This window comes from Scyliorhinus torazame, chromosome 2, assembly GCF_047496885.1.
Source record: "Scyliorhinus torazame isolate Kashiwa2021f chromosome 2, sScyTor2.1, whole genome shotgun sequence".
NCBI classification, from domain to species: Eukaryota; Metazoa; Chordata; class Chondrichthyes; order Carcharhiniformes; family Scyliorhinidae; genus Scyliorhinus; species Scyliorhinus torazame.
The window spans coordinates 35,960,276-35,972,396 of record NC_092708.1 but is presented as its reverse complement, the minus strand read 5'-3'; the positions used below and the strand labels follow the sequence as shown (position 1 = coordinate 35,972,396).

Below are 12,121 nucleotides of genomic sequence, written 5' to 3'. Positions count from 1 at the left end.
GTAAGATTTTTAACATATCACAGATAATCTTACCTTTGCAAAATGTTCACATCCGTGAGATGCTGGCAAAAATTGTTGAATAGGAAGCAGGGATAGGGTTTCTGTGCAATTTCCAGAGGGCGGTTGAGGACCATTGTAACACCCTTTACTGCCCTGCTGCATTGCAAATGTAATTTTCCAAAGAAGTGAACATCTCCTGTGGGAGCTCTGACATGTTGAAATGTCAAAGCTGAGTGCTCCCCCCTTCAAACCTCACCAATGATTAAATAAGATACTCTCAAGCACTGCCAAAGTGAAAAAACTGGGGAGGAAATGTGCTGTCGGTTTGTCTGAAAGTTCAGGAGACAGGCTGCAATTCATCAACACAGGAGATGAAGAGAAAGATCTGCCCCACAATAAAGCAAAGTTGCAGCATTTGAGGATCAGCCTAGTTCCATTATGAGATTGAACCTGTTAAGCTTCATAATTCCCACCTTTGGCCAACATTGCCCCCACCCATCACTCTCACTAGATAGAGGCATTTTCAGGAGAATTTTTAAACAATTGTTCAACAATAAGGATTTCTGAGAGGCGTGACACTGCAAAAGTTTTGCAATTAAAATAATCTATGATGAGCCAAATTCAAATACATTCCAAACGTTGTCGATTTCCACTTAATTTTTCAAATGATTCTTTCAACTTTTTCCTAAGTTGAATTAAAAGGCTGTTCATATTAATATTTTACTCTGTAACATAGATGAATTTCCGTACATGCCTCTCCGAACAGGCGCCGGAATGTGGCGGCCAGGGGCTTTTCACAGTAACTTGTAACACAGTAATTTGAAGCCTACTTGTAACAATAAACGATTTTCATTTCAGTTCATTATGTATTTAACTAAATTAAGTGGCTTACAAGATGATTTTACAATTTAAAATTTTAACAAAATTTGCTCAGTGGCTGTTTTAAGTTTTCAGTGATTTTAATATGACAAGTAAAGCTGTCATATTTTATTAAATTATATTTGATTAATAGTCGAGAAAAGTTGGTTGAATGATGGTTTAAATATCCAATGAAGGAGGTGCTGACTTTAATACGTCACTTCTTTCAGATAAATGATTGATAATTTACTGAATTAGATCTGATAGGCGTTTTTTATGTTCAATGATCGTTGATCTGTTTTGATTTTGTTGTGTTTAACAATTTTGATATTTAATTATTTATATTAGTTCAACATTGTTTTATATTTCATGATGTGTGAAATACAGCACTTTAAGATCAATGCTTACCCTCGAAACCTTAAGGAATTTACTTCACTTTTACTGTGAATGCTAAAGGAGATCAATTATGTATATTGTTGCAAGTATGAGATTTATAGGATTATTGACGAAATTCTCCCATACCCCCTCCGGCAGGATCAATGGCAGGTGGGTCGGGAGGGGGAGGGGGGAGGGGGGGGGGGGGAGGGTGTGGTTCCGGTGGGGCGGGTTATTTTGGCAGGGGATCCAAAACTTAGAGTGAGTCCTCTGACACTGTTAATGCTAGTTATTTCACCTTTTTTCTGAATGGTAATACCTCGACGAACACCATCTCCTGAGTTCTTCTTCCCTTTGCCTTTTTTCAGAATTTTCCCTGCAGTTGAATCCTCCTCCCCACATGCTAACCTGCTGCTTTTCTTCTCATTAACTATTATTCTTCTCGTAGTTTCACCACTACCTTCCCCCCACCACCCCCCCACCCCCCTCCTCCCCGTCCCGTCCCCCCGTCCCCTCCACTTCTTAGTTTAAAGTCCTTGAGACCACCCCATTTCAGGGGTTGGATAGGGTGGACAGTGAGAGCCTTCTCCCACGGATGGATATGGCTGGCACGAGGGGACATAACTTTAAACTGAGGGGTAATAGATATAGGACAGAGGTCAGAGGTAGGTTCTTTACGCAAAGAGTAGTGAGGCCGTGGAATGCCCTACCTGCTACAGTAGTGAACTCGCCAACATTGAGGGCATTTAAAAGTTTATTGGATAAACATATGGATGATAATGGCATAGTGTAGGTTAGATGGCTTTTGTTTCGGTGCAACATCGTGGGCCGAAGGGCCTGTACTGCGCTGTATTGTTCTATGTTCTATGTTCTATTTATCCTTTCCGGTAGAACACTGGTCCCAGATCGGTTCAGATGGAGACCGTCCAGAAGTTACAGACTCAATACTAATGCCAATGCCCCATGAAAAGTAACCCCTCTTTCCCACACAACTCCTTTAGCCACTTGTTTACTTCCCTAATTTTCTCATCCCTATGCCAAGTTGCACATGGCTCGGATAGTAATCCTGAAATTGTAACCCTTGCGAACCTGTTCTTTAATTTAGTTCCGAATGCCTGATACTCGCTCCAACAGGTGGAGGGAGTATGAAGGTGGGACTAGTGCCATCAAGCTCAGCCTACTGCGCAAAATTGCTGGATGTACAATGAATTCTGCTGGGACATGAAGATATGACGTGGTTTTACAATGACCTCCACAGTGGGAAACACTCCCCATCCTCGCCCCCAGCATGGGACTTAATCCCAGATGGCAGAATTTCACCCAATTATGTTTTAGGACTATATCTTCTGGCTTGTATGACTATTAAGGGACTGTATCTTTAAGTGCCGGCTTGTATGACTATTAAGCTTGGGACTATATCTTTAAGTGTTGTTTCAATGAAAAGAGTCATGTGTTTCGGCTAGAATCTGTGTGACAGTAAACCTGCATGGTTAGGATAGATCCTAGTGGGCTGGATTCTCCGTTTGGGAGGCTATGTTCTCCCATTGGAGCTAAATCGCTTCTGGCTTGCGCTGGCACTGGGAGCATTGTCCAGTAGGGATTCACTCTCCCCAGCCATGAAGTGTCGCCCCTTCTACCTCCCACGTGTATTTACCTCTGTACTCATCACAGCAGTCTACATCCACCCCAGGCGGAAGTGAAGAAAGCACTTGACGAAATACATTCCATCATCAACAACCAAGAAACAAATCACCCCAAAGCCCTAACAATCATGGCTGGAGACTTCAACCAGGCCAACCTCAGGAAGGTCCTACCCAAACTCCATCAACATATCCCCTGCTCCACCAGAGGTGCAAACAACCTGGACCACTGCTACATGAGCATCAAAGGTGCCTACCGCTCCATTTCCCGAAAACACTTTGGCAAATCCGACCACAAGTTGGAATTCCTACTTTCGGCTTACAAACAGCAACTCAAGCGTGCTGAACCAGTCAAGAAAACTGTGCAGTGCTGGTCCGAGGAATCTGAGGACATCCTCCGCGACTGCTTGGAGTCTGTGGACTGGTCCATATTTAAGGTCGCGGTAGCTAACCTGGACGAGTACACAACCACCGTCACAGACTTCATCAGTAAGTGTGTTGAAGACTGTGTACCAAAGGAGACAATACGGGTATTCCCCAATCAGAAACCCTGGCTCAATCAAAGGTTTCACTCCCCGCTGAAGTTCCGGACGGAGGCGTTCAAGTCTGACGACCCTGACCTACATAAGAAATCCAGGTACGACGTACGGAAAGCCATCAGGGATGCAAAAAGTCAACACCGCATCAAACTAGAGTCCCAGGCCAATGACACGAACCCACGAGGACGATGGCCTGCGCAGACCAGTTGGCGAGTGTATTCGCAGATATTTTCACCACCTCACTCCTTGGCTCCTTCAAGAAGACCACCATAATACCAGTACCAAAGAAGAACAAGGTAGCATGTCTCAACGACTACCGACCGGTGGCCCTAACGTCTGTTATAATGAAATGCTTCGAGCGGCTAGTCATGAGACAGATCACTGCCAGCCTCCCAGACCGTCTCGATCCACTGCAGTTTGCCGATCACCGCAGCCGGTCCACAGCAGATGCTATCTCCCTAGCACTACAATCAACACTCGAACACCTCGACAGCAAGGACACCCAAGTCAGACTGCTATTCATCGACTACAGCTCCGCCTTCAACACCATTAACCCGACAAGACTAATAACCAAATTCTGCAATCTTGGACTTGACCCCTCTCTATGCAGCTGGATCCTCGCCTTCCTCACCAACAGACCGCAATCTGTCAGGATAGGCAACAGCACCTTCTCCACAATAGTCCACAACACCGGAGCCCCGTAAGGATGTGTGCGCAGTCCTCTACTGTACTCCCTATACACACATGACTGTGTGGCAAGATTTAACTCCAACTCAATCTAGAAATTTGCAGATGATACGACTGTGGTGGGCCACATCTCAAAAACGACGAATCAGACTACAGGAGGGAGATAAATCACTTGGTTGCATGGTGCACCGAAAATAACCTCTAAATGTCAGAAAGACCAAGGAACTGATCACCGACTTCAGGAAGCATAGCACAACACACACTCCCGTCTGCATCAATGGCTCCAAAGTGGAGATGTTCGATAGCTTTAAGTTTCCGGGGGTCACCATCACCAACAGTCTGGTCCACTCACGTTGATGCAACAGTCAAGAAAGCCCAACAACGTCTCTACTTCCTACGGAAGTTAAAGAAATTTGGCATGTCTGCATCGACTCTCACAAACTTCTACAGATGTGCGAGAGAGAACATCCTATCTGGCTGCATCACAGCCTGGTATGGCAACTGCTCGGACCAAGATCGCAAGAAACTGCAGAGTGTGGTGAACTCAGCCCAACGCATCACACAAGCTTGCCACCCCCACATTGATTCTGTATACACCTCCCTTCTATCAAGCAGAAGGTACAGAAGTCTGAAGACCCGCACATTCAGATATAGGAACAGCTTTGTCCCCACAGGTACAAGACTCCTCAACAACTTCCCCTCGGACTGATCTGTTCCCTGTAAGACGCCCTATGCTGCTCTTGCTCATTTATTGATCCCTTTGTTTGGCCCCTTGCTCCGCACTGTAACCAATCACTGTTTGTCGATGTACCATTTGTCAATGTTCTCTGTTGATTATTCTTTTGTCTACTATGTACGTATTGTATATGTTCCCTCGGACGCAGAAAAATACTTTTCACTGTACTTCAGTACATGTGACAATGAATCAAATCAAATCAAATCTATGCATGGTAGGGAGTGCAAGGGATCCGGTCACGAATCACACTATCGGGCAACCATTTTGAGTGGGCGACCCGATAGCAAGGTCTGGCAGCTGACCCCTCTGCCCCTGCAATGCAAATTCTGCCCCCCTCCACGGGCAAGTAGGGGCACCTTCCCCCACCATGGGTCACCCCCCCAATCATTGATTCTGCCTGGACTGCTTTTTAGCTGACAGGCAGGGGTGACTGATTAGTGGGGGGAGGGCTCTCTGCTATTGGGGTCATTCTCCTCTTTGGGGGTGGTTCTCTGCTATGGGGAATTTCCCTGTTGTGGGGGATTCTCTGCCATGGAGGGTTCTCTGTTATGGGGGGTACTCTGTTATGCGGGGAGTTCTGTGCTAAGGGACGTTTCTATGCTATGGGGGCTCTCTGTAATGCGGGGTTCTCTGGTATGGCGGGTTATCTGATATGGGGTTCTCAGTTATGGGGGTTTTCTGATATGGGGGTTCTCTGATCTGAGGGTCTCTGATGGGAGAGTCTGTTGTGGGGGTATCTGATTGGGCCTCTGGTGGGGGTCTCTGATGGGGATCTCTGGTGGGGGTCTCTGATGAGGGTACCTGGTGGGGGTTTCTGTTGGGGTTACCTGGTGGGAGGCTCTAATGGATTTCTAATGGACTTTGAGGGCACCTACCTTAAATACTTACTCCCCTTGACCCACTGCTGAGGTCCACCACATCAGGGTCATGTCAAATACGTGCACCAATCCATGCCCGGGTAAATCCTGGCCAGAGGGTTGGAGCACCACGGTGGCGTGTAGAATCCAGTGCCCAGCATATGAATAGGATGCAAATGGATCATTTTGACCTATTTTCATTCTCTCGTTGGCTTGGGGCGTGAACCTCAATGCTGCTGTCAGCAGGGGACCGAAGCATCGCAAACAACGTCTATCCTATTCTTACCTCCACATAGGATGGTCCGACTCATCAGAAACTCTGCTGCCGCCGGGGAGCGGTGTAGAATCTTGCCCTAGGTCTCTGAAAATCCAGAAAGCTGTTATTGATTTCAGATGGTAAAGACTTGTGCTGCAACATGTCCCCTTGTTTCTGAGATGATAAACCATGGTGATTAGAGTTAGTTGATGAATGTTTTAATTAGATACAGAACAAGTGTATGTTCCATTAAAGACACCTCCCACCCAGATAAATCACTCGTCCAACCTCTTCCATTGGGTAGGAGGTACAAAATTCTGAGAACACGCGCTAGCAGATTCAAAAACAGCTTCTTGCCCGCTGTTACCAGACTCCTGAATGACCCTCTTGCAGACTGAATTGATCTCTCCACACATCTTCTCTACTGAGTAGTACTCCATATGCTCACCCTATGTCTGTGTCTATGTATTTACATTGTGTATTTATCCTATGTCCTATGATTTTTCATGTATGGAACGATCTTTCTGGACTGTACTCAGAACAACACTCTTCATTGTACCTCGGTACACGTGGCAATAAACCCAAATCCAATCCAAATTGCCACGGAGGGGAGGGTAGAGGAATCCATTTTGAGATCCTTATGAACCCAGAGACATTACAGGTGGAAGGAAGTTGCATTTTTTAGTCTTGTGCAGTTTGGGATGTTGAGAGAAAAGAAAAGCTGATGGCTTAAGCAGGGAAAATGCTGACTCTACCATTCAGCATGCAGAATGAGGGCCAGGACAATGGTGGAGGGGGGGGGGGGGGGGGGACGGGGAGATTTGCATTCAACTTGCAAACCAAATCTGTGAGGAATTAAAAGCAAGGTTGGAGGATTCGTCCTGCGAAAGCGAAAGGACGAATCGCCAGGGAAATCTCCCATGCTGGAAGATAGTATTGGGAAAGGAAAAGTACAGAAGTAAACCCTTGAGTGCAGCAAAGCACTTTGGTTTGGTTCTACAAATTTCAATGTCTACTAAGTGCCCCAGTAAAGTAATGAAATGAGGGTTTTCGCTTGTCATTAAAAGTGCAGACTGCTGGGTATTTTAAAGTACAAGCTGCCTATGAAAATTAAAAGCGTTTAATGAATAGCATTTCATTTTCAGTCACTGATACGGGAAATGGTATTTTAAAATGTAAAGTCTCATTGTGTCATACTTTATGCTAAGAACTGGAAGTTTGATTTCTAATTAAATCGTCATCAGTCTCTATGGGGATCTTAGCAGTCTCAGCATGATTTCATGCATTTCACACTGGGCGGAATATCCCAGTCCAGTCCACCCAGGATATTCCGTCCTGCCAAGTTTTGTTTGGTTTACTCTGCTGCCGCTGTGATGGGGCTGAAATGTCCCGGCCATTAATTCATCCATTTTATTCAAAATCCTCTATTCTATGTGAGCCTCAAATTTTAAGTTATATTTTAATTGTTGTCTCTTTTCAATTTCCATTTAACATTCCTTACTCTTAGCTGTTATTTTATTCCTGTTTTTAACTTTATAACCGATATTCCTCGCATTTGTACCTAAGTAAATCAGTGCAATGGAGTACACACCTGATCCAAACACTATCAGAAAAGAAAACCTTGCATTTATATTGCATCTTTCATGACCTCAGAATGGATCAAAGTGCGTTTTATATTTAAAGTACAGAATTATTTTTTTTCCAATTAAGGGCCAATCCACCGACTCTGCAAATCTTTGGGTTATGGGAGTGAAACCCACGTAAACACGGGGAGAATGTGCAAACTCCACACGGACAGTGACCTGGGGCCGGGATCGAACCTGGGATCTCTGCGGCATGAAGCAGCAGTATTAACCACTGCACCACCGTGTCTCCCGGAAAAGCACATTAAAACTAATGATCCAGTATCGGAGTGTAGTCACTGGTGGAATGTGCACATTTTGCACGCAGCGTAGTCCCACGAATAATGGTTTTGAATGTGATATTTGTTGGGATGTAAGTTTTGGTGAGAACTCTGCTGCATTCCGTTGAAATAGTGAAATGTGCAGCGGGATTTTCCGGACTTCCCGTTTGCGGGATCTTCTGGTTCCCCTCCCCTCCAAAGGCAACCCCTGCGCCGGGTTCCCCAGTGGCAGGGGGAGGTGAGGGGACATGCAATGCTAGATGGCATAGACACCAGCGGGCCTGGAAAGTCTTGCTGGTGGCTAATGGTAATCATCTCTGCTGCCACGTAGGGCCGAGGGGGCGGTAAGTCCCGCCCAGGATTTTTTAATCCACCTGAGAGGGGAGACTAGCCCTTAGATCAACATCTATCCTGAAAGACAGCACACGTTTCTGGAGTGGGCCTTGTGCCTATAAATTTGTGACTCAGAAGATGCCAACTGGATTATGGGCTGCCCCCTTTAAATCAAGGTAATCTGGCTGAAAATACCCCGAGCAGCCTAACAACAGTCTGCAGCAAAAACACAAATTGACTTATTCAATAAGTGATCCCGACGATAAATTATGCAGCACCAAAGAGTAATGTGAAGTTCCCTCTGGCTCATCAGGAGTAATGCCATTGGGAAATCATGTCATACTTCCTGTCTATCACGCTTCCCTCCCCACACTTTAAACAGAATTTCACTTCTCAATTGACAGATACATTCATCGCAATTTTCTGTCATGGCAATTTTTAAACCTAAACAAAGACAATGAAGTTGTTGACAGTACCTTAATTGGCACTGGAGTGGGAATGAAACTCAATCCGACCAGATAGAGACAAGATACCAAAAGAAAGCCTCATTGCATATTTTGCCAATTAATTTAAAGCTGTGTCCTTTAGTTATTAACCCTCCTGCCAGTGTAAAGGTGGTGGACACAAATTCAAAAGGGAATTGGGAACATGCTTAAATTGATAGGATTGTGGGGCAGGAAGGCGTACAAATTAGATGACCTCTGTCACAGGTGCAATGGGGCCAAATGGCCTCCTTTGGTGCTCTATGTTCTGTGACATTCAACATTTCAGTGAGATGATGGAACTGGAAGTTAGGATCCCACATTTTAGTATCTTTTGGTACCTTGAATATATTTAGTTGTAAAATTTAACATAATTGAGTACAAATAAAAGGATGAACTGCAAATGGTGAAGATGCAAATACAAACAGAAGTGATAGGAAGGGCTTGGTTTGTATGCCAAAAGTTCACAGCAACTCAAATAACTTCCATACATCATAAGGACAAGTTAACATTGAGTGTATACCATTTACCAGTGCACCCAGGAAAATCAACCAAATGAGATAGTTTTGTTGATTCAAGTTAATGGATTAGATTTAATGGTAGTGTTGGGTAAACAAAGGTAACTTTATTTACATTGGTAAAAATTAGAAATAAAGTGTAGTTTTAAGTGGGTTTAATTTAATGTTTTTGTGCCTGGAAAGGTAAAGTGCGGAGTCAGATTAATGGTGGACAAAGGTGTTTGTATCTGTTGGTGTTGTTTAAGTTCCAACTGTGTTTCTATTATGCTTAAAGAGGGTTATGGCGTGAAGAATAAATAGGCCAGCAAAGGTATGGGGGTGTTGCTTAGCGGGATTTGCCATTCCTGCCGAAGTTAACAGAGTTTTGAATGGCTCGCTGCATTTTATGGCCCCCACTCCCACCATGACAAGGCAATAAAGTTCTACCCCTGGAGTCTGCACGTGTACAGTTAAACACAGAAATACATCAGTGAATCTATGCTTCTCCAGAGGGTGCACCCTTAAAGTTCCCCAAATCTGTAATGAATTGGAAATCAGTGAACTGACAAGAACTTGCCTTTTCATGCTGTAGTTTCACTGCGAAAAGACTCAAGGTATATTTGTTGAATGATGTGTCATTAGGTATTGAATAGTATTCTAGGTTCATAATTACTGTCAATAGCCTCATTGGCTCTGAAAAAAAACTGATTTTACATTTGTGTAATATCAACTTCATTATGAAAACAAAATTCCACATATTTTTAACTTTTTTATTTTTAAAGTTTGTGTATGGTATTTCAACATTTATCTCAACTCCATGTCTATGACTCAATCACCTATTTCACTTTCTGAAGAGTTCAATTAAAGGTGAAGGATAATCACTGGATTTGACTTCCTGCTTATGCTCTTTGAGAATTACTCAATGTGGTTTTCAGCTTACTTGCTTGCTGGCATGACTGTTTCTGGATTCTAGGAGATCCACTTGACTTTGCACCAGATTCAAACTAACATGAAGAAAGGGGACAGAGATTTCTTGATCTTTGGGCACTTTCTTTGAGATCAGTCATTGCTTCACCAATGACCATGAAATCTGGGCTATTAGTTAACAGATATGGCAACGGACAAATTTGTAAAGTGAGTGAATTAAGGCCAGAGAATCATAGAATTCACAGTGCAGAAGGAGGCCATTCGGCCCATCGAGTCTGCACCAGCTCTTGGAAAGAGCACCCTACTTATGCCCATGCCTCCACCCTATCCCCATAACCCAGTAACCCCAGCTAAACCTTTTGGACACTAAGGGCAATTTATCATGGCCGATCCACTTAACCTGCACATCTTTGGACTGTGGGAGGAAACCGGAGCACCCAGAGGAAACCCACACAGACACGGGGAGAATGTGCTGACGCTGCACAGCCAGTGACCCAAGCCGGGAATCGAACCCGGGACCCTGGAGCTATGAAGCCACTGTGCTAACCACTGTGCTACCGTGCTGCCCATAGGAATGAAGTCCAAATGCAATGCTTTGGTTAACGAAATATAATTTCAATTATACAGTAGTTCAGTTTTTATAAGCATTTAAGCAACTCTCAACCCCTTCTGGACTCACACCTTTTTATTCAAGGGTGTTTTTGTATCTATTTTATACATTCCGACATTACGAGCTATCTCATTTAAAATGAAAGATTGAAAAGAGCACATGATTTCAGTTGTGTTAGTGAATAAGAAACTTCTTATTTTTAATATCAGGTTCTCGATGACGCATTTTAAATTGCACAATGCACTGGACCAATTCATATCCGCTCAGATCACCAATGCGTGTAATTTATGATGAGAATTTGCAGCATAGTTACATTTTCATGTATGTTATTCTACTTACGCTGCCTGTATTTATGTTGTTTTATATTCCAGCTGCATTCTAGGTTACAGCAAATACAAGGGGGTGGATATATGTTTGACTTACAGTCCCAAGTAATGTTTCCTGTTATAGAAACTAGGTGATTTTAATTTCCATGCAAGACAATGAAAATCAAATTGTTTGTATAACAGGCAACTGGTCTGTTCCACTATTTTGCACCCAGGCCGTCAGTGGAAAATCTACCATATTCTTCGTGACCGATTTATTGATCCTGAAGCATATTTATTTGAAGTATATTTATAACATTCTACTTATTGGCAGGACTAATGACACAGGACATCTTTCATACAAAGATCATTTACCTGTAACACAGATTATTATTGGAGACACAGACAGAACTAACTCAGAAGCCGCCTACAAACTTGGACCACTTCGTTGCTATGGTGACAGTAAGTATCAACTTCTATTTCAGGATTGGACTCGTGGAAGTTTAACAGCCCATTGATAGCAGTTGACAGCACCTCGCATTAATTTCCTACTTGTTTGTCTGTCTTCAACAGAAAGCAAACTCATTCTGTTGCTTCTTGCTAAGATGCGATATTGATATGTTTTTCATGCCCAGAACTGTTTTCTATGTACTGCACATTAATTATGTTGAAAATAATCAATACTTGGTGCCTCTTACAAGGTAACAATCCAATTAAGATTTGAATATACCATAATTACCAACAAAACCAGAAATGTAGAAAATTTACAGCACAAGAGACCATTCAGTCATCGTGTTGGTCCTGGCTGAAAATAAATCTATCCAGGCTAAACTCACCTTGTAGCTTTTGGACATAGTGCTCTAGATTTTGGCACTTCAAGTGTATATTCAAGTCTTTTCTTTAAATGTGATGAGGATTTCGGCCTCTATCACTTTTTCAGGCAGTGAGCTTTGGATCCTCATCATCGTTTGAATGTAAAATAATGCCCTTCAATGCTCCTCTAATTCTTCTGCGAATTACTTTAAATATATACTCGCTAATTATTGACCTCTCTGCTAAGAGCAATGTGTCTTTCCTATCCACTTTATCAAAGCCCTTCACGATTTTACACACCTA

The 12,121-nt window shown here is 43.4% G+C and overlaps 1 protein-coding gene across 2 annotated transcripts in view; it reads left to right on the top strand.

Annotated features, from left to right (window-relative positions):
- Positions 1 to 12,121, top strand: part of LOC140387064 (contactin-associated protein-like 5) — a 1,365,877-nt gene that overhangs the window by 883,424 nt on the left and 470,332 nt on the right. For both annotated transcript variants that reach the window (XM_072470084.1, XM_072470077.1), the window contains exon 15: positions 11,340 to 11,467. In XM_072470084.1, coding sequence (XP_072326185.1) covers positions 11,340 to 11,467 — 128 coding nt within the window. The remainder of the gene's footprint in view (positions 1 to 11,339; positions 11,468 to 12,121) is intronic.